Below are 23170 nucleotides of genomic sequence, written 5' to 3'. Positions count from 1 at the left end.
ATATATTCAGATTAATAAGAAAACGCTTAACTTTTAAAACAATTAATATGTTTGTCATTAACATGGTTGGTTTAGACTATGTATTTACTGGATAAAAGAGAGAGAGAAATAGAAAAAAGGAAAAAAAAGATAGGCCCAAGGTCCATTGTGTAAAAAGAACAACAAAACAAATCCGTAAAGAGGAAGGGACCCTTTTGAAATGAATAAGTTGGAACTAAAAGAAAAGAAATAAAAGAATCAAATCCTTGGGGATGCACCAGCCCCTTCCCTTCAAGTTCAACTCCTCTCCAGTACTGGAGAAACCAGTACTAGAATATGAGGCGTGCACACATGGTCATGTCGGTGGAGGGATGGTGAGCAGTGCATCGGTTGGTCGGCCACTTCTATTTCTCGTTCTTGTTTGAAGGTTACTGTGGAGGACCCGTTACATCCTAGGAGAACCCTTGATCGTTAATATGGGTTGTGTTGGTCAAGAAGTCTAGATGGAGGTCGGTCACTTGGCCAACCATCTTCCTCATTCTTCCACGGTTGGAACTGGTCACTGTTGGACCATTGGAATGGAGGATGAAGGGACGGCCACGTCTACCCATTTCTACCCACCCATATTGGACAGGTCTAGTTACAGGGCACTCACGGTAGGAATTGTAGTTAGGCAATGGTGGGGTTACGACAACAACGAGTGTTGCAACATAGGCGAAGGATTTCCCCTAATTTCTGTGATATGGGTGCATATCATTAAGTCAAGCGGAGTTTTACTCCGCAAGGCTGCAATGCCGAAGTGAAGTATTGTAATTTAATTTACCAATTTATGTTATGCATATGGTGATTCTGTTTTAGAGGTTAGCAGGACAGGTTTGGATTCAATTTACTCATTGCGATTATGTATTGTTTATGTTTATCCAATGGAGGAATATTTATGAATGTGATTTTAGATTGAATGCTTTATCAATGTTTGTGATGAAAGTATGTAAGAATTCTTATGAATGCAATAAAATACTAACACGTGGACTTGCTTATTGTGATGATTTTGTTTCAGTAAAAATGCAGTGGATTACTAATGCTTTGCTTACTGTTGGTTCCTTTTTTTTGTTGCTAATACTCCTTTAGGGCTCAAATTCTACACCAAATTTTTTTGTGTATCCAAGTAAGTTAGTAAATTCACTTTTTTTGCTGGACTCTCACGTGTATTTTTTTCTCTTTTCTATGTAGATACTTTTCACTCAAATATATTTTTTTCTATTTTCTATGTAGATACTTTTCACTCAAATATATTTTTTCTATTTTGTCGATATTTTCCTCTTAAATATGTATTTCCTACTGAATATTATGGATTCTCTTTTACTTTTATTTTATGTGACTTTAATGTATGAACATAGCCACTATTTATAGCTAAGTATTTGACACATGTGCTTAATATTTGATATTCGAATTTTAATAAAAAAATTAATTAAAATTCAATTTTCTTTTAATTTGAGACACTCAAAAAGTGTCATTTTCGATAAAAAATATCTAAACATTTTTTATATTAAAAAGTCTAAATTATTGTAACCTACTTTAGAGTAGTATAATTTTTTTGACTCTAAAATACTTCAAAGTATCTAAAAACATTGATTTAAGGTTCAACTTTCATAACAACTCCATAAAACCATGGTTTTATTTTTGTACGGTCAAAAAAATATTTTTTTTATTAAATAATATAAATGGAAATTAAGGAATATTCGTCATAATATTTTTCTATAAAATTCATTTTACCTAATATAAAGCTAATAAGTGATCATTAAGTCACTTAAAAACCTTTTAAAAAAAATTAAAAATTAAAAAATGAAAAAGGGATTGATCATGGGTCATTATGGAATCATTAATCATCCATTAAGTATTTCTCCAAGATTCTCCTTTAATTTTGTTTGTGAAAATAAATTTTGGGAGAGAATTATAATAAAATCATTTCATTTAAAGTTAAGAAATTCATTTAAACACTTCAAAAATTAAACAAGAGATTAGTTTTTGACGTATTGGGCCATTGAGTCTACTAAGCTCGTTTATAAGAAAACATTCTTTTGAAAAATTTATATATATATATATATTAATCATTATCACCCATATGATTTATTTTTAAAAAAATTATATATTGCCATGGAAAAAAACAACCTAGAAAAAAGAAACTTCAACCCAAATTATAAGTTAGAACTTTGAACAACACATAAATGTGGGATTTTCTGTTTCATACACAAACCAAGTTTTGCCTTCAAAACTGTTCTATTGTCTTCAAATGTTGTTTCACTTCTTAGTTGATTGGTTTTTTATATAGCTCTTTATCATTTTCCATTTCATTGTTTCTGTTGGGTCCCACATGGCTCTATAACTCACCTAGAGGGGGATGAATAGGTGATATGAAACCCAATTACCATTGTTCGATAAACAAACAAATTTCACAAGTTTATATATTGTTTAATCGATTAAACACAACTATAATCGATTAATTCGTTCTGCAGATAATCGACATATAATTTCCATTTGGAACATCAAGCCTTCCAATATTACATGTATTCAACACATGATCATACAATCCACAATAAAAGTAAGTAGGGGATTTAATATACGAAATTTTTAGAACATCTACTCGTTTATTATGAAATGTGTTCTTTTCATGGATATATTCCAAACCATATCTAATCGCAACATTTTTACATCTAGCAAGTAAGTTGTTTAGTTTGTGACTACTGGATGTGAAATTAGCAATTTTATCCATTTAGACATTATTTTCATTTTCCATGCAAATGCAATTTTCACAAGTAGATATCACATTTAAATTAGTAGTACAATTATATGAAGAGTTAGCATATTTAGCATCATTTTCAATTTCAAGCATATCAATGAATTTTTGCAATTCACAAATTTTCTTTTCAAGATCTAAGATCAACCTTTTTCCATCCATGTACTTTTTAGATAACTTTTTAAGATCTTCACGCATTTCAACATAAGCATCATAAAGTATGTCATACGTGGGAAATATATCAGAATTTGAAATATAATCGGATGAGTGTACCTCATTAGGCTCATCTTGCTCACTTACTTTGCAAGAAATCAGATTTTGAGTCATTAGACATATCTTGTTTGATTCTTCATCTTCTGAGATGCTTGTTGATGAATTATCCTCTTCGGGTGCATCCCAAATGATGTATGCCTTCCTAAATTTGATGTCCCGAGAGTCTTTCTTTTATTCATATTCAATCTTCTTGAGAGAGGTAGGACATGTGCACCTCATGTGGCCTACTTTTCCACTCTTATGGCAAGTTACTTTGTCTTTGGGATACTTGCTCATTTTTATTGAACCTTTTTCATCTTTCTTATGAAGCTTCTTGAGTCCTCCATTCTTTCTTAAGTACTTTCTAAATTTGTTGATGAGGAGGATATTGCTTCATCACTTGTGTCGGAATCGGACTCATCATCATCATATGTCTCTTTTTGACTTCTTGAATATGATTTTGTCACTTTGAAGGAGATTTCTTTGATGTTATCGTCCATTTGCTCATTGAGTGTCAAACGTCTTAATTTTATTTCGTGTTCTTTTAGTTTGCCAAATAATGTTGTGAGCGTCATTTGTTCTAAGTCTTTTGACTCCATGATAGCATTCACCTTGGGTTGTCATTTCTTGTCCAGACATCTCAAGACTTTAACTGTTAGTTCATGTTTGTAAAATGATTTATCTAATGCAATGAGATCATTAATAATGTGAGTAAATCATTTTTTGAAAATCAGAAATAGACTCATGTGGGAACAAGCAAAATAACTCATACTCATGCATCAATATATTTAATCTAGATTGTTTGACCTCACTAGTGTCTCGCATATCCTTGGCACTATCGCACTGGGAAGTCCTAAAGAACTCATCGTATGAGAGTGTGGAGGTTGTAATATTTTTCGCTTTCAAATCAAGCTGCACTTTTCTCTTTTCCTCGTTGGTTACAAGACTTCTAGGTTTCTTATTAGTTTCTCTGTCCACCATGTATAGTGGAATGAAAGGTCCATATTCTACAGTATCCCAAACATCCGTATCAATGGTCTCAATAAAGATCTTCATTCGGATTTTTCAGTAGGCATACCCCTAGCCACTGAAAACCGGAGGGCGATTGATGGATGCTCCAACACTGCGAAAAGGGTTAGAAGAGCCCATAGTAAAAGTGCATAGGATCAACGATCTAAGCGGCTAAGCTAGCATGGTCGTACTAGCTCTAATACCACTTGTTGGGTCCAATAGGATTCTGTAAGTCACCTAGACGGGGGTGAATAGGTGATATGGTATCCAATTACCGTTGCTCATTAAACAAACAAATTTCAAAAATTTATACATTGTTTAATCGATTAAACACAACTATAATTGATTAATTCATTCTGCAGATAATCGATTAACTAAACACCTTAATCGATTATTTAGTTCTTGTTCTATGAAAACAGTATTCTTCGATCTCTAAGATTACCAACATTTAACTAAAGGTATATGCATTTCTTTTAAATGATTAAGAACAGTAAATGCACAATACAGAATATGCAATTAACACGGAATGATATGCATATCAAGTTAAGTAAATCAAGTAATACGAAAATGTAAAAAGATAAGGGATAAGAAGAATGGGACACGACTTTTTATCCTGATTCGTTTGCAGCCCACTACAAACTACACCTAGGCCTCCCCTTTTGATCTTGGGAGATTTTTCTTCACTATGGAATGTTTATGTACTCTAACAAACAAGTTTCCAATACAAGACGCAAGATGCTACTTTCTTGGAACCTATGAACTTGACAATCTTGGTTTGACCTCTCTATTTCGCCCACTAAGATCTCCTATCCTTTCGCGATTTGGCCCCAACCTATGTATCGCTCAAAACCAAGCTCTTTTGCTTCTCGTCAAGACACTTACCAAACAACAACTATGATTTTTCTCAAACTTATTCTCTATCAATAGTGATACCAATCACACCAAGAGAATGTGTTATTGCTTTATCTAGAAATCTTTCAAGTTATATGTGCACCTAATTGTGCAGATTTATCACTCTTCTAGAATCTAAAACCCCTTCTACAAATCTCACAATTACAATACAGAAAAAGTCAGATACAAGGTTTCTTTTTACAAAAGATTTAATGATTAAGCTCAATGAGTATCTTTCTAAAGATTCACCCTTTTCTTTTTTTTCAAAAGAACATTTTGAAAATCTCTCTAAATATATGAAAGTAAAAGAGCTTAAGATTTTCAGAACAATGTATAATCTATTTTTCGTATACTTGTTCTAACTCTATGAATCAATGTTCATGTATATTATTAAGCAATATAAAAAACTAGGGAAAATATATCATTCTGTTTTCAGCTGCAGTTAATCGATTATCCTTTAAACTTAATCGATTAACGGGTTCTTGAAAATATCAGAAAACAAAAACAACAACAAACCTTAATCGATTAAACCCATAAATCGATTAACGGGTTCCCAAGAATTCAATGCTTAATCGATTAACATATCTCTTAATCGATTAATGGTTTTACCAAAGAAATTTCAATGATATATGAACCTCCTACATTATTTATAAAAGTATGATGCATGACTTTGAATGATGTATGATTTAAAACTCTTTTTAAATGCATCCAAAAGCATATGATCATGTATGTATGCATGTGCATGTAAATCATGTATGTATGCATGTAAATATCATTTTAGCTATGATTGATTTTAGCTTGTGAGACTTCCATTAGGGTTCATCATAGCCTAGACTCTTACTAGGCAAATATCTGAAGACCTAATAAAGATATAAAATACTTAGCCTCTATATCTTCTTGAATGCTTTGCCTTGTATGAACTTGAGTCTTGACTTTATTGATTATTTTGTTGTTTGTTGATTTGTTCATCCCTTCAAGCTTGTCCTTGATCATTAATCTTTGTTGTTGATCCTTGTCTTTATCAAACTCTGTTTTTCATCAACTTTTGTCTTCATCAAAATCTATGTGATGCATGCTTGCATACACAATTTTCTCATTCATGCATGCTTGCATCTTCAATTTCTATTATACATTTCATTTTTTCCATTCTCTTATAATGTTTCCATTTCATTGTTTCTATTCATTGCATTCGAATAGTTGTTTGCCTTTTTTATTTCATTATTTTTGTTTCACTGTTTCCATTATATGTTTAACTTGTTGTTCTCATTGCAATGTTTCTATTCATTATCTTCAAACATTGTTTCATTGCTTTTATTCTTTGTTTGCTTCATTGTTTCTATTCACTCTTTGAATCTTTGTAATCTATAATTTACTGTTTCTATTCGGTTTTGTTTCTATTATATTATATTTTGTTTGTAATGATTTTAGTTGTTATCATAGTAACCATGGAAAGAAAGTTTTTAGATATGACCATTGTGAAAATAGGTTGCCTAATTGAATGAGAGATGCATGAATAAATGACTCTCTAATGACTTATATTCAGCGAGACGTGTTCAACACCTTTGACATTAATTTATATATGAAGCGTGTAATTTACCTGACTAGCTATATTTAAATTTTGTGATTTTGATATTAATGTTTTCATATTTTTATATATTGTTATTTTTATTATTTTAAATTTTAACGTTAGAAAGTGTTAACTAAATCATAGAGATAAATGAATGAAGGTGATAAGATTCAAATATCGGTAATTTCGTGTTTCTTAATAAATTGGAGACTAATAACTATTTTATCTATTTTTTCTTAATCCATATGAAATAGTATAAAAATAACTTATAAATAGAGACATAGAGAGCAAAATAGTTGATATTGAGTTATCTATTGTTGTCCATTTTAAATTAATTTTAAATATGTTTCTTATCCCTTAAAATCAAGTGAGGTTTGGTTTTATTGTGTATACTTATTTTCTATTTAGATTATTTTATTTTTCAAAAATCTAATTTTAGTCCCATATGTTGAGATGAATAATACATACACACATGACATATATCATATTAATTGCTTATGTGAGCAATTATGGTATTAACACTATTAACATGGACTAAAACTAAAACTTCGAAATATATAAGGATCAAAACAAAAACAAAAATTTGTATGGACCGAAATCAAAGCTTCCACAAATCACCTTTCTCTTGAACTTGAAGACATGTCAAAATCACATGTGGGTTATTAATATGATAGTAATAAGGATTACAATATCTTAATGAAGAGTGTTGTGTAGATGAATCATATTCATGTGAAATACGATTAGGCTATACGGGATACAAGACTTTGTTCTCGAATTACTAGAAGATGTGAAATTATAGAGAGGACTCCAAGTAAGGTATGGTAGCAACCATGACTGTGTACCAAGGCATTGATTGAATCCAAACCATATGGGTAATACATCTGATGCTAAGCAATGATGCACTATCCGTTCGTGTATGGGCATGCAGTCGTGGACATCAACATTCGACATAAGGATTCTAAAAATTGTTTATTTAGAGTTACACATTGGTCCCGAGTACAGGGCTATATATACGCGTATTCTATAAAACCTATGTGTGCTTGAGACTTGGTCTCAGGATAGCTTATCATTCTAATCTCTAATAATATGTAGATAGTCATTCAGCTTTTGAGAAAAATAGGCATAATTAATACTACATGATTAACAAATATTTTATCTTTATATCTTATTGATTGTGAATGTTACACAAAGATCAATATAAACGAGTTTGGAAATATCCACGGTATACAACACAAATTATAATAGTGTGGTAACCAAAAGTAAAGTTAGGTTACAAATCAAAAGAGAAACAAGATAAGCAATGAAGGGACACAATGTAGAGGTCACTATCATTTCGCTAGGGATACCCATGAAAGGTAGCTCAAAGCCTCTCATGCATGTTCACAAAACTACTAATGACCTTATAGTCATGGAAACATGATATATTAATGTTGATGCCTATATCATTCTCTCCAATCTCTAGTGGTCACCATGTGCGTAGGGGAGCATATATATACACATGAACTATGTATGTATTTACCATGACTCCTTATGAAGTCTTTCAAACGAGCAATAGAATTATGCAATTACAGGACTACGTTATCCTCATTGAGATTATCTTATGGTTTTATCATTTTCAAGTAAAAATTATGTTAGAGGAACCAACTTATGAATTTCATGCTTTTCGTAATGTTTTGATGAATAACAAAAAAAAATTAAATTAGGAAAGCATAATATAAAAATAAATAATATTTGGGAACATAATATGATGTTGTAACTTATTCTTTAGAAGAACATAAATTGTTGTTGTCGTTGCTTGCAACAATTCTAAATGACATGAAATAATATTTACTGCCTAAGTCACGATCAGTTCGCTCTCTTTAAGACGTTTTGTGGCAATGCCCAAATTGTGCAAGCAAACTATCAATTACGTCATCCCCAAGATAAAACAGTCATGATCTCTGTTATCGGATTCTTCCTGCACTATAAGAACCGATCTCGGATACACCCACCACAACATGGCTACCAATGGCAATGCTCGAAATACACACAATATGGCTACCTGTGCCAATTCTTTTCTCACAGTACTAAATACCAGTGTCAGTTCTCGAAATGCCCACAATATAGCTACTTGTGCCAATTCTTTTCCCTCAATATTGACTACCAATGTCAGTTCTCGAAATGTCCACAATATGGCTACCTGTGCTAATTCTTTTCCCTCAATACTGACTACTAGTGTTAGTTCTCAAAATTCTCACAATTTGGTTGTTTGTGCCAATTCTTAGTGTCACGGAAAGAAATAGGGAGAAGTTTGTCGGAAATGTGTCGGCGGAGAATATGAGGGTGAAAGAAAAAGTTGAATGAAAGTGCATTCAATTTAGGGCGAGTTATAATGAGGGGGAAAATATTTATTTATAACATGAGATTTTTTCCAAGTTCTCCATCTCTCCAATATTAGACTTGTGAGTTGTTTTTTTCAAAATTCTTCTATGTCGGACTTGAGAGTTTTTTAGATTTCATACCCAAAAATTCTCACTAATAGTTTTCAATAAACCAAATTCCAAAATAAATTATATGAGAAACTTTTGTTTAATGGGCCTAATATTTATATTGTATGATATATATGCTTTGATGTTAAGACAAATGCATCCGATAACTAACCTTGTCCTAATGAGTTATCACATCAACAGACTAATGAGTTATCACATCAACAGACAATTATTTCGAGTGACAATACACCTAGTGACAATTACGTCCAACAACATGTGCAAAAAAATCAAGTCATAAGCAAATAAGGAAAATGCCTGTAAGTGACAATTATGTTCAATGATCATCGCGTCCAATGATATTAACTCTTATCATTTTGTATCATGTATGCATGTCTACTCGTCCAACCATTTGAATTTAGACATTTATTATGATTACTAATGATTTAATTATGAGATACAATATTTTATTATAAGAGATATAATACTCTTGAAATATGATATGCTTGAGTTCTCTGATGAACTCATAGACGGAAAAAAACTTATCTATGCCAACAAAGGAATAATTATAATTATATGAGAAAATGCACAGTCTAATTAAATTTATGATAATGAATAGCATAGTTGAATCAATATGTAAAAGTCTTGCTAAAATCTCTGAAGACTTTGTTTTAAAATGAAAATACATAAATGAACTATCCAATGGACAAAGCTCATTTGACCCCTCTATTTTTACATAAACCAAAAGGTACTTTTTTGTTGCAAAAAGAAAGTTCTCACTTCAAGTACAAATAAACATGTTGGTTACTTCATTTTTAGATTACCACGTTCAATGTCTTCTATCAAAAAGCCTCAACAAAAATGAAGCATTAAATGTTCAATTTAGAATGACTACGAATCATTAATAGTGTTACATAAGTAAAAGAGAAAATTAAGCTGAAAAGAAGATAAGTCTCAACATATATTTAGTTTTAAGAAGTCCAAGTAAAGCTTCAACCACCATAGTAACCGCTACGTTAAATACATTATCTATAAATAGCATTAACATTAAAGAATAAAATAAACAACACCAAAGAATACAGAGAATAATCTGGAACACATTCAACACACATTTATTACTTACATTATCTTCATCTTGTATTAAATAAAATTAAGCTAAATTGAACATTTATATTCAATCATTTGTTATCAAATTTATAGTTTTTATCTTTCATATTTATTCCACTCAATGAGTTTGATTGAAAGATTTTAAAAATTGTAATACTCTTTTTAATATAAACCATTATTTAGTATTGAGTCTAAAGAGGCTAGGTATATAAACAATACTTGGGTTGTTGATCTTGGAGATATTAGTTGTGCAATGAATAGTTGTTGATATTATGAATGTTGAATTATAGTAGAATCTTGATACCCCAAAAAAACTAGATGTAGCCCACTATATTGGGTGAAACAATATATAAGCTTGAGTCGATCTTCATTCTCTTATCTCCTTTTATTTAAGCTTATATAATTGATTTCTAACATGTAGATTTTTTCTTTGTAATATCACAAAGTTTTTCTCGATCATCTTTTCAATCAGTCTTAGTATGATGAATTAGTTGTGTGAAAATTTCTTATGAAGACTAGACGATTTAGTCCTCTGAATTTCTACCTTCCAATCTTTGAAATGACAAACTCAAGTACATATGATATTAGCAAGCTAAGCATAGTGGTGGAATATTATTTCGATTTCGTGATGTTAAAGAAGTGAGTTGATGTGAAACCCTACAATGTCGACACTAGTTGAGATGGTTTGTTTGAATAAAAATGTTGTTTTATCCAAGCTTGATATGTGAATTGTTAAAAAACCCTTAACTCTCTTCAACTAGGATAGTTAGAGAATTAAAACCCTTCTTTATTGTTTATTTTATTATATTGTACTATCTTTTTATTGTCACCATTACCTTCAGACTTAGATTGTTTAACCCCATCAATAACTATGCTAAGAATAAATGAACCTTCTTTTATATCATTTCAGATATCTAAATCCTAGGACTTCGAAGATTTTCATTCTTATTAACCAGAAATTATAACATTCTTTGATGAAGCTTGGAGATATGTTAATATTAGAGCCTAAAATAGGCTTGGAGGAAGCCTTCAATGTGATTTTTAAGTAGGACTTGTGAACGAATTACCCAACTTTGCTTTGGTGTCAACTATAAACACTAAATAGCAACTTCAGAAGTGGTAAATTATGTTTGCAACAATATTATTCTTTTTTAAATAATAACTTGGAATTATCAACGAAAATAGAAACTTGTACAACAATAGTAGCATAAATTTAAAAGAGATAAGAGTAAATAGATTTTGTTAACCGGTCTTTTCTGAATTAATTATATCATATAAATATGTGATAGAAGGTTGATATTTTCTTTCTAACTTATTTCGAATATTTCACGCATAAATGAAAAGACATATGTGCAAACTATTATATTTAATAATGATACATTAAGTTTGTACACTTTAATCCCAAAAAATAAATCCCAAATTAAAGGTGTCAAAACGGGCTATCTGGATGAGTTCAGGTTAGCCCACACCAGGTTCAGGCTAAACTGGACTAGGCTAAAAAGCCCGAATATATTTTACGCATATCAAATTGTAGCTCAAATCCGCCTTAAGTGGGTTGCAGAATGTGGCGGGTCGGTCTCCAAAATACTAAAAAATATTTATTTTATATATATATAAGGAGGGATTCGTTTAGACCCAAATTAAGTTACACTAGTTACACTCACTCTTAATCATTCATTTTCTTAAATCCAATTGACCAAATGAGTCAGTGCAATAAATTATTTAAGATTTCACTTTTCTCTCTCATCATTTATTTCACTCACTCATTTGGTCAGTTGGATTTAAGAAAATGAATTACTGAGATTGAGTATAACTAGTGTAACATAAATTGTGCGTGATCATATATATATATATATATATATATTTGATAATAATGTATAACTTTTTTAACATAGTTGTTATACTCAATGCAATCAAACTTATAGATCTAATGTCTTATGTTTGAGTTAAGACATTATCTCAAGTCCTCGTATATGATCTAATGTCTTATGTTGGACTCTATCATCTATCACAATATAATTTGTAACTTCACTTTAATATATAAACATTTGGATATTATCAAAGTATTATCACTTTGGTTTATAGTAATGATAATATAGACTCAATTATAGAATAAATTCTATATGTCAAAGTATAATAACCATCATAATATAATATTATTATTCTTTACTTTCAATATGAAGATCCTTTATATGATATTTATCAACATTTTTAGTGTGAACTATTATATTAAATTTGATTGTGTGGAGTTCTCTATGTTAAACAATTATATTGCATTTTAGTTTTGTTGTAAAAAGTTATTTTATTTATTATGTTTTTTGTGTATAAGTTAAATATAATTAAATACACAATTAGAAATTGAAAACTGAAATCTATATGGTTTAATGTTTTCTTATTTCGATACACTTTTTTGTTATTGTGTTCAAAAGGATATTATGCAAAATATGAAAAATAATATAATCTTAACTTTATAACATTATTGTAATTTATAAATATTTATGTTATAGATAGTACTCTATTTTTTATTCAAAGTTCATAACACAATATTTGCTATATATTTTTTTTCATAAGTTATTTTGTAAGATAATTTTTACCTAAGGCTTGTTACCAAGTCAAATGTCCCCAAAAAGATTACAAACATAAGGAAAAAACAGGTAGTCCGAGCCTGCTAAAGTAAGTCCGGCTCGAGCCTGATTTTAACATAGTCTGATCGGGTCAGGCTAAAAAACTCAAATTCAATAAAAAGTATATAAAATAATACTCAAGCCCTATAAACTTTCGGGCTTTAGCGGGCTGACCCGTCCATTTTGACACCTCTATCCCACCTAGTGAATCTTTGTAGATAAGAAATAATAAAATTTAAAATTAATTTTTATTTTAAAGTAGATCCATTTTAGTCTTTAATATAAATTTTCTAGTAAACTAATTTGATCTTCGAAAAAACATATTCAAACTAATACTTAATAATCGCGAATGTTATTCAAAATAGTTCTTATGATATATCATAAGATATATTAAATTTCTAATTTTATCTACATTTAATATTTTGAGAAATTTATGTGTTTTAATTTTCGAGGGACCAACTGATACACGTGAAAAATTTGATGGCTAATAAATATTTATTCTTTATTTTAAGAAATTTTAAAACTTAAAATTAAAAAAATGAAAAGCATCCAACAGGCCTACATTGTTAAAAAATGCAGTTTTGGTTTTTTTGCTTTTGTTTTAACTTTAGAAATAAAATAACTTTATTCTCCAAATAAACATTTTGTGTAGTAATCTCCAAATAAACCTAAACCACGTGTACTTCAAACTTTTCCAACAAATTTTGCATTGCAATTTTCCCCATTCTGTGCATAAAAAAGGTCAATCAGGGTTCACCTCGCAGCACTAACAATCTAAAGAAGAGAGGAAGAAAAACAGAAAAAAATGCAATCTCTGTCGCTAACTTTGAGCAAGAGGCTCTCTAATTCAAATCCTCTCTTCAGATTCTCATCGAATCTCTTGTCCTATTCATCTTCATCAACCACCACCACCACCACTTCTCCACCACCCAACTCCCCACCGTCGCCGATATCCGCCGCCAACGGCACCGCCTTGCCATCCTTCCTCACTGCTCCGTGGTCCGCCACTCAAAGCCGCGGTTTCACAGTCTCTGGATCTGATGTAAGTTTAACAATTTTTTGTTATTCCAGTTTTATGTTGTCGTCTCTTAAGGGTTAAATTACATTTACATCCTTGATATTTGAAATAATTACATTAACGCCACTCGTTTCAAACGCTACACTTTCGTAACTTTAATTTCAATCATATTCAGTGGAGGTAAGTGTATTGAGTTAGGATCTTCTATGATACAATAAAAGTATATCAAAAAACAACATGAAAACACATAATCATGTTATGAGACTTTTACTTTTTAGATATAATGAGACAATATTTTTATCCTTCAATACAAATGCATAAAACAATAATGTCTCTCCGATGCAAAAAACAATAATTTGTCTCCAATATTTGGACATGATTCTTTTCGAAGTGTAACAATAACCTTAAAGTAATTAAATAAAATTCCAGGGATGATCATGTAATTTTCCATTTCTTAAATGATTATTGCTAAAGATCGTGTAGTATATTGTTATTGCATTATTATTTGGTGCTGCCATGAATTTTTTTAGGGCTCATAATGGTTTCTTTTATGGTGCAGGTTAGAGTTGGAAATCTCTTCGAAAACCGAGGTAGAATTTTTAATTGATTTGTTAAATGTGATGATTCGATATGTAATTTTTACTGTTACTAACAAATGCACTTTGCATTGCTATCGTGGTGGATATGCTTGCTTCCAGGACACGCTTATGAGGTAACTACTAGTTACTCGAGAAATTCATTATGAAATAGTATATCGTTGAAGATTGTTGTATAACATTTTTTTGGGTTGTTATTAAATCTCATTAGGTTCTTAAACAATATCACTCTCTTGGTGGAAAATCCACTATCAAGGTTTGTTCTGAGATTTTGTATTTTATTTATTTTGTTTTCAAATGCCTGGTTGAGATTTTATATTTTATTTATTGTATATGACTTGTAACATATGATGTATATTTCAACTATTTATCGTGATTGGAATTTATTCGTGTCTAGTATTTGAATTGGAATGTTATGTTGTCTCCACATGTGTATATGCTCAACGGCCCTTAATAAGGAACCGTTATTTCCAAAGGTTTCATATAGCATCGTGTTTTTTGGACTCTCTTTAGAAATTTCCAGCAACAAGTGGAGAGCTTTTCCCCCAATTTATTTGGAAGTAAGTGAATAGAAAAACTGTAGGCTGTGTAATGTTGTTTATAAAGATAAATAACATTTTACTTTTTAGTATTAAATCACCCTTCGTGTTATTCTTATAACTGCTTGAGGACTGACAAGTTGTTCTTCATGCTCAAAAATATATTGTTTTGTTGAATAATAGTTTTATATGCCATTTAGACATTTAGTACTGGCTCAGAAATGTTAAGATGCTACATACAAACTAACTTGGACTGTGTTGAAAATAATAATGGATAAACAATCAATAATAATTTTCCCATGGAAACATCTTCATCAACGATAGAGCATTATGATATCATTTGATCCATGTAGCCGACCCCACCTAGTGGGATTAACGCTTGTTTTTTTAAACAGCTTCGTCAAAAAAATAGGTTCATGTGCTAACTAGCGTTTTTCATGACTTTTGCCATCAACGATTGCACAGCACCCATGGATCATGTTGCGTGATTTGATTACATACTTTTCCATTTTAAACACCTACTTTGAATATCGGAAGTTGAATGGAACTTCTTAATTCAGTATCTGTGCTGGTAAAGCTAGATGCTTAAGTCTTTTTTCATTGCACTTCCAATGACTCGCAGGTTCCATCTCAAACTGTAGCTGGTTATGCCACAGCTGCTACTACAGGGGGTGTCACAAGAAGGTTAGTTGGTGTCATATAATTCAAAGCATTCAATGATAAAATTGATCATACTTCCAATTTTGTTATGTATCCTCCACTATTGCTTTGACGAGCTTGATTTTGAGTCTTGGAATTCTTTAGGTGGCACGTAACAGCTAGATTGTTGAAAGTTTGATTTACATCTTATCATTACTGACATTTTTTATATATATAAAATAAGAAAAATTGGAAATGACCTCTCCTCTTATGAGGGTAAGAGTGCATTCACCTACGTCGTCAGTCCCAACTAAGTGGGAGCATCGTACACTGAGCCACCCTTTTATGAAAAATGAAATATTATTAAACAGGTAAGAGAGAATACCAAAGAGAATAGGTATCCTCCAGTAGAAACCCTAAAGCCTATACTAGATTCTAGTGAACAAGTTGTTGTTGGTTGTAGGATATTAGAACATTCCATTGAATTTCGCTTGATCAAAACTGGCATATTGTAGATATATTTGGGTTAATTCTCATTTTTCTCTAATTGGTGAGCATGTACAGGAAGGAAGGAAACAGTGGACTGAAGACAAAGAGAGAGCAGCTCCTTAAAGCTACTGCACTTGTTCCGCTTCTTCTGATATACCCTAATGCCTATTCCCTGCTTGCCGCAAATCTCTTTGTATTCTGGCACATACGTGCGGGGATAGAAGAGATTTTGGCTGATTATGTTCACCAGGAAATGACCCGAGAATTCGTCATGATTTCTTTCAAATTGTTCCTGATAATCGCAATGAAGGATGTTTTCTTGAAATTTGTATTTGTATAATCAGATAGTTCATGGGTTTGTTGTGCTTACATTTTTCTACAATAAGAGTCCATTGGGGAGCAAACTGGAGAAAACAGTTATTGGTAGTTTTCAGTGGTTTCTCAAACTGAGGCTAGGCAACATGATGTTTCTGATTTATTAAGTCAAATGAATGGATTTGAATCTGTTTGGCATATGTGATATTGCAAGTCAGTGTTTGCATACAATAATGATTATAGTAGTGGGTAGTGGAATTTATGTATCGTTTTTATTACATGTTTTTGGAAGGAAATGGTATGATTTTTTTAAAAGTTTGTATTTGTTAATGCATTATATTTTATTGTGATTCGTGTTTCATTTTTACAACACAGAAATCCTGTGTTGAAAATTTATACGTATAAACTGTTCGGCTAAACCTAATATTCTATTCATAATAATTTTATCAACTTTATTCCTTTTTGCTAGACAATTTCTTTGTTTGCAATTTTTTCACCTGGTGAGAGGTCAACACAACTTGTAAAACATATTGTTACCCATGAATATAGGTAGGCTTTAAAGTGGAATAGATCTACTATATAATATAAATTTGTAAGGGGAAATATAATATTTATTTGTGGTTTTTAATAACTTTAGCCTTTAAGTTATGTAGATTATGGATGAGTACTAAATGGGTAATCATACATATGGTGGAAAAACAACTTCTACTTCAAAAAATCTGTATACATTGTGTATGTGTGACATCATATCATATTCCAAATAATCTATTAGATATGTTAAGAATTAATTTTCATGTATCCGGTAATTTTATACTGTTACTCATTTGTCATTGAAAAAAGTGACTTTTCCTTAGGGGTGGCATTTTTTGAAATTTTATAGAAAATGTGCTGTTTAAAGTTATACGTGTAAATTATTTAACAAATATTTTTAGAATGTAATACATATGCATTGTCAGCATAAAGATTTATACAAAATTGTTATATCATTCACTATTTATTTAGATTACTTTTTTGAATAGTTAATTATAATTAAATATAAACTGTGATGATGCAGTGACAATGTATAAAACTCATACGTTGGTCAGTGCATACATTTTTATCATACATCTATATGTTATATACTTAAGAATAAAATTTTAATATTAACTACATACATGTTTCCTATAATTGATATCAATTTAATAAAATATTAAAAGTGAGAATCATGGATAAATTTGCTTGAATTTAGTTTAAATTGAAAATGCAAATAAAATCATTTTTTTTATTTTTATTTTTGGATGGATTAGATATTTATCCAAATGGATATATCCATGAATATCTATTGAATATAATGGATGAATTTGAATTCATCCACTATCAACACTATCCATTGGATTATATCTATTTAAATCTATCAGCTCTAACAAATGAATTGTGGATAATTTTATCACATCTACTTTTACCACAATTATTCTTAAAATCACGATCGAAAAGTGCATTAAAATTAAACTTCATCTACTTATTTTCGTACTTATTTCATCTTAGAAATAATGAATTGTGTTAAAATGGTAGGAGGCATGAAAAAGATTTCTTGATGAATCAAGAAAATGAAAGAAAAAAGTTTTATTCATTGAATATTGAATAGATTGATAACAAAATTACATTGAATCCTTTATATAAAGGATAGAAAAACTAATTATCCTAACTAAACTAATTAACCAACTAACCAATGCTCTACTATTTTAACATTCTCCTGCAAGCTGGAATGTATTAAGCATTCCAAGCTTGAAATAATTGTGTTGAACACAATAATATGCTTTAATACCTCTTCTTGTTGGTGAGTGAATATTCGTCTCCCAGTCTTGAAATCTGAATGTGAAGCAATCTGACGCTTATCCACCATAGGGCAGAAGCAACTTCATCCAAAGCTTAACCATCTATTTCGATAGAAGCTTAACCAACCAAACCAACCATAATGGATGAAAGAGAGAAAATGGGTCTGAATTTTGATCCTAATATACTGCTTCAATGATATAAAATACACACCAAAGTATTGGGTGTTTAATGAGAGAGGTGTAAACAAAATAGAGTAGCAAAGAAGAAAAAAAAAACATAATATGGGGTAAATGATAAAGAATATGAAAAGAATGTATATGCACCAAAGCCAAGACTTTTATGACAAATCAAAACCATTAGTCGAGTCAAAGGATTCAATGAACATCGGGTGCATGAAGCAAATGCCACGATTTTCACTTTTGGATCATATATGCATGGCCCCGGAACAGATATAGACACTTTATGTAAACATGATTCCAGAGATGAAGACTTCTTTATTAAGCTGCAATGGATGCTATCCGAGATGCTAGAAGTAATAAAAGAGTTGCACTTTATTTCTTGATGAAGTTCTTGAATGAGTCTTGATGATATAAACTTGATTGAGCATTCTTCAATATATGATGAGAATTTAACCTCGAATGGATCAAGGAAGAAGAAAACATAAGGAAGAAAGAATGAAGGAGTTCTTTGTTTGAGGGTTCTGAATATGATGATGAATTTCCTTGATCAAACTCCAACTTCTTTTCACTTTGATGATTGATGAATGATGATGATTCTATCTTGAATCTTGGAACGGTAAAAGCATGTTAAAATGGTAGGATGCATGAAAAAGATTTCTTGATGAATCAAGAAAAATGAAAGAAAAGAGTTTTATTCATTGAATTTTGAATAGATTGATAACAAAATTACATTGAATCCTTTATATAAAGGATAAAAAAACTAATTATCCTAATTAAACTAATTAACCAACTAACCAATGCTCTACTATTTTAACAGATTGGGATAACAATTACCTATTTTTTTACTTTATATAATATCAATTACAAATATTATTTTATTTTATTTATGTTGTGCAATCTTATAAAAGGTTTGGTCAATTTCCCCATGTATATATAGCTTTTAAGACAAAATTTCCCACTAACAAGAATCTATTTTTAATTAAACAAAAACAGTTACATGAAACAATATATATATTAATATCCTACATATAATACTATCAAAGCAATGACAATTCAAGTTGTCAAAGATAACCGATGTATACATAGGTTTTTTGACGTAGGACTTCGTTTTTTCTAGCAAAAGATGATGAAATTTAAAATCCTACAATCATGTAAATATCTTAACTTAAAAAGACAACGATGACAAATATTTTACATATATTTACAAAAGGAGTAGTTACACAAAATAATAGTGTGAATAATTATATAATTGATTAATAATATAACTACAATTTTTCAAAAAAGACATACTAAGAAAAAGGTTGGTAGGTGGAATAATTTCACCAAAACTTGATAAATAAATAGTTGAGTAAATCAAGAAGTGGTTGTGCAATTAATGGAATGAGAAGAACGTTTTCAAAAATGCGAAAAGCAATCAATTGCAAGAATCACATATTAAAAAACTGAGTGGAGATTGACATTGAGTCTTAAGTCATGCATAAAAAAGTTGAGAAAAAAATAATAATTTTATAATATTGTTGCCAAGTTTTGTACAAAACACCAACCTTAATGCTAATTTTTCAAAAGTATATCATTTTGATGATTAATTTAAAATGTATACCAAAATTATAATATTTCAATCAATATGTAGCAAGTTCATAAATTTGTCTCTGCACTTTTCCAAAATTGATAGTTTGAATTGGTTCATACTATTGCTTAGGATTTTTTCTATGTGAATCTAAGGCTGGTTGGTTAGAATCTTGGATTTAAATTTTCTTAATCCATTGAAATTAAATTATATATTTGAAAATAATTTTAGTTTCATTTCTCATTTATTTTTTCTTTCCTTACTCACCTTTTACAGTTTCCAATTCCAAATTTTCAAATCTTTTTACTATCCTCATCTATCACCTCAATTTCTCATTTATTTTTTCTTTCCTTACTCACCTTGTACAGTTTCCAATTCCAAATTTTCAAATCCTTTTACTATCCTCATCTATCACTTCACTTTCTCCTACCATATCCATTGTCATTACCTTATCTTAATTCTTTCATTAGTTCGTTTATCACTATATCTACCTTAGGCAATCTCTCATGTTATTTTCTACCATTATTTGTGAAACTATTCTCACATCTTTGTTTGCCTGCACTAGTTGACAAATTTTGCTTTTTAATACTCTTTTCTCCTAGGTCTAGGCTTCATCATTTTCTTTCTTGCATTTTGTTCTATTAGAGAATAGCTTTATTGTACATTAGCTGGTCTAAAAAGAAGAACACAATCTCCAGATCCAGCACTGAAGCTGAATACAGGAGTCTAGCTCTTGCTGCCCAAGAACTCATGTGGGTAGAATCTCTTCTAAAGAAGATTCAACTTACTTTTCAAACTCCTCTCATTTATTGTGACAATCTCAGCACTGTTACCATGTCTCACAATCCTGTTCTTCATAGTAAGACCAAGCATATTGAGCTTGATCTTTATTTTGTGAGAGGTAAGATACAGAACAAGACCTTATTTGATGATCATGTTCCCTCAGCTCTTCAAACAGCTGATGTGCTTACTAAACCTCTCACAAGTGACAAGTTTATTGGCTTTCGTCAACAACTTCAAGTTAAGGATTACTTCAGTGTTCTCAACTCAGTCAAGAACCCTTCTCTTCAGGGGGGGGTATATTAGAAAATAGCTTTATTGTACATTAGCCGAGTTAAAATGTATTCTCCTTTATACTTTGTGTTTTCGGTTTAGTAAAGATTGGCAAGGTAATATTTATGTGTTAAGCTCTCTACTATATCCTATAAATATACTCTTGCCTCATTCTGTTATAACTAACTTTCATTTTCATCAATATAGCAATTACACTTTCTTCTTGTTCTCTTTTCTCTCTCTTTGACCTAATTCCCTTTCTCCTCTTCAATTTCCCAATCTTCTCATATGGTATCAGAGCCACCGATGGATCCTCCAACCGTTCCTGGTGCCTCTCCATCTTCTTCACCACTGACTTCTTCTCCACTGCAAGTTGTGTCGTCGCTGCTGGTTCTTCCGTCGCCGACGATGAAACTCACTGAACATAACTTCCTTGTGTGGGGGCATTTTATGATTGCAACACTTACATCGAATTGTGCCAATCGTTTTGTGCTTGGAACTGATATTCCTCTTCGACGATGATCGTCTTATCAATCGTATTAGTTCTACGTACTTACGGTGGGAGGAATAGGATCGAGCAATATTCTCGTGGATTATAAACTCCTTATCGGAAAGTCTTCAGCCTCGTGTTATTGGTTGTACACACTCGTGGCAGCTTTGGGAGGAGCTCCACAATTTTTGTAGTTATGAGTCGAAGGCGCGCGGGAGACAACTTCGATCTCAGCTTCGATCTATCTCTCAAGGTTCTTCTTCTATTTCTGCTTACTTTCTCAAGATCAAGAACTTAGTCGATGCTCTTGTGTTCATTGGTGCTCCTATTTCTCCCTCTGAACATATCGATTATGTTCTCGATGGCCTTAACGAAGAATTTCAACATGTTATAACTTCAATTGAGAGTCAAGTTGATTTGCCGACGCTACATGATTTGGAATCATTTTTGTTGACATTTGAATCTCGTCTTGAGAAAAATAAGTCCAAGGCTATTTCTGATGCAATGTCTGCCAATGTTGCTGCTGCTCCTTCTTCTTCGATGTCGCCTGGTCCAATATTATCGAAGTCATATCCAAGTTCTTCTTTCTCACCATCATCGTTGGTGCATTATCCTTCCAAACCAGATTCTGGTTTTCCTCCATATTCTGGTAATTATGGAGGACCTTGTGGTGGTCGTGGCTTGCGACGTGGTGGTCGTCTGAGGGGAGGACGTAGTTACCAACGTTCACTGCCTCTGTATTGTGAATTTTGTAACTATCATAGTCACGATCTTGCTGCTTGCTATTATGCACCTTATGTATATGGTGGTAATACCCCTTATGCTCCTCGATCTACTGCTTCACATCAGGGAGGGTATGGTGGATCTCAATTTCCTGGGCCACGTCAACAGAGATTCAACTTTGGTGTTGGGCCATCCAGATTGCAAGCCCAATATCCCTATTCTCCAGATAATTTCTATTCAGCACGTGACTTTCCTCCATCTTCTCACTCTCGCTATGGAGCATCACTCCTTGGACCTAGCCCGACTCATCCCTCATACTATGAACCACATCTTGGTGCCTTACCTTCTTCACGACAATATACTTCGTTTGCCATGACTGCCAACATCAACTCTGCTGAGCATAAACCAGTTACTTGGTACCCTGATTCTGGAGCAACACACCATCTCACCTCTGATGCGGGTCTAATTCATGAACCAACTGAGCATTTCGGGCTAGAACACATTTTCATGGGTAATGGCCAGGGTATCTATATTAATGCTACTAGAAAATCATTCTTTTCTTCTTCATCTAATTCTGAATTTTCCTTTTCTCTTAATAATCTTCTTCATGTTCCTCGTATCACCAAAAACCTCATAAGTGTCTCTCAATTTTCCAAAGACAATAATTGTTATTTTGAGTTTCACTCTAATGCTTGCTTTGTGAAATCTCAGGGTTCTAACCAGCTTCTCTTAGAAGGAACTCTCACCAAGGAGGGCCTTTATGCTTTTCATGGTCTTACACCAAGCTACCTACCTAGCTGTTCTTTACTTTCTCATAATAATACTACTACTGTGTTGCCAAAAGTTGATTCTAAGGCTACTCATACTTCTGTTTCTGTTCCTATTACTTTTTTACCTACTGTTTCTCAACTTTGGCACTATCAACTTGGTCATCCTCACGAGGCCATAGTCCATAGTGTCCTTAAACAATGTAATGTTTCACATAGAAATAAATCTGTGCTGGATTTTTGTTCATCTTGTTGTTTGGGCAAGGCTCATAGACTCTATGCCCCTGCTT

General features: G+C 31.5%; 1 protein-coding gene across 1 annotated transcript; it reads left to right on the top strand.

Annotated features, from left to right (window-relative positions):
- The first annotated feature begins 13383 nt into the window (after window positions 1-13383).
- LOC109338822 lies at window positions 13384-16486 on the top strand. Its single transcript, XM_019576151.1, has 6 exons — window positions 13384-13732; window positions 14268-14298; window positions 14407-14420; window positions 14516-14560; window positions 15466-15527; window positions 16047-16486. Exons 1-6 carry the CDS (start codon window positions 13496-13498, stop codon window positions 16309-16311), a joined length of 654 nt encoding a protein of 217 aa, XP_019431696.1. The 5' UTR covers window positions 13384-13495; the 3' UTR covers window positions 16312-16486.
- The last annotated feature ends 6684 nt before the right edge of the window (window positions 16487-23170 follow it).

Source organism: Lupinus angustifolius, unplaced genomic scaffold (assembly GCF_001865875.1).
Source record: "Lupinus angustifolius cultivar Tanjil unplaced genomic scaffold, LupAngTanjil_v1.0 Scaffold_45_19, whole genome shotgun sequence".
Lineage (NCBI taxonomy): Eukaryota > Viridiplantae > Streptophyta > Magnoliopsida > Fabales > Fabaceae > Lupinus > Lupinus angustifolius.
Note: the sequence above shows the minus strand (reverse complement) of the source record. Positions and strands in the feature narration are given on the sequence as shown.

Coding starts and splice junctions, on each gene's coding strand:
- LOC109338822 (XM_019576151.1), top strand. CDS start 13,496: ATGCAATCTCTGTCGCTAACTTTGAGCAAGAGGCTCTCTAATTCAAAT. Junction 14,561..15,465: donor GTGGAAAATCCACTATCAAG/GTTTGTTCTGAG, acceptor AATGACTCGCAG/GTTCCATCTCAAACTGTAGC. Junction 15,528..16,046: donor ACAGGGGGTGTCACAAGAAG/GTTAGTTGGTGT, acceptor GAGCATGTACAG/GAAGGAAGGAAACAGTGGAC.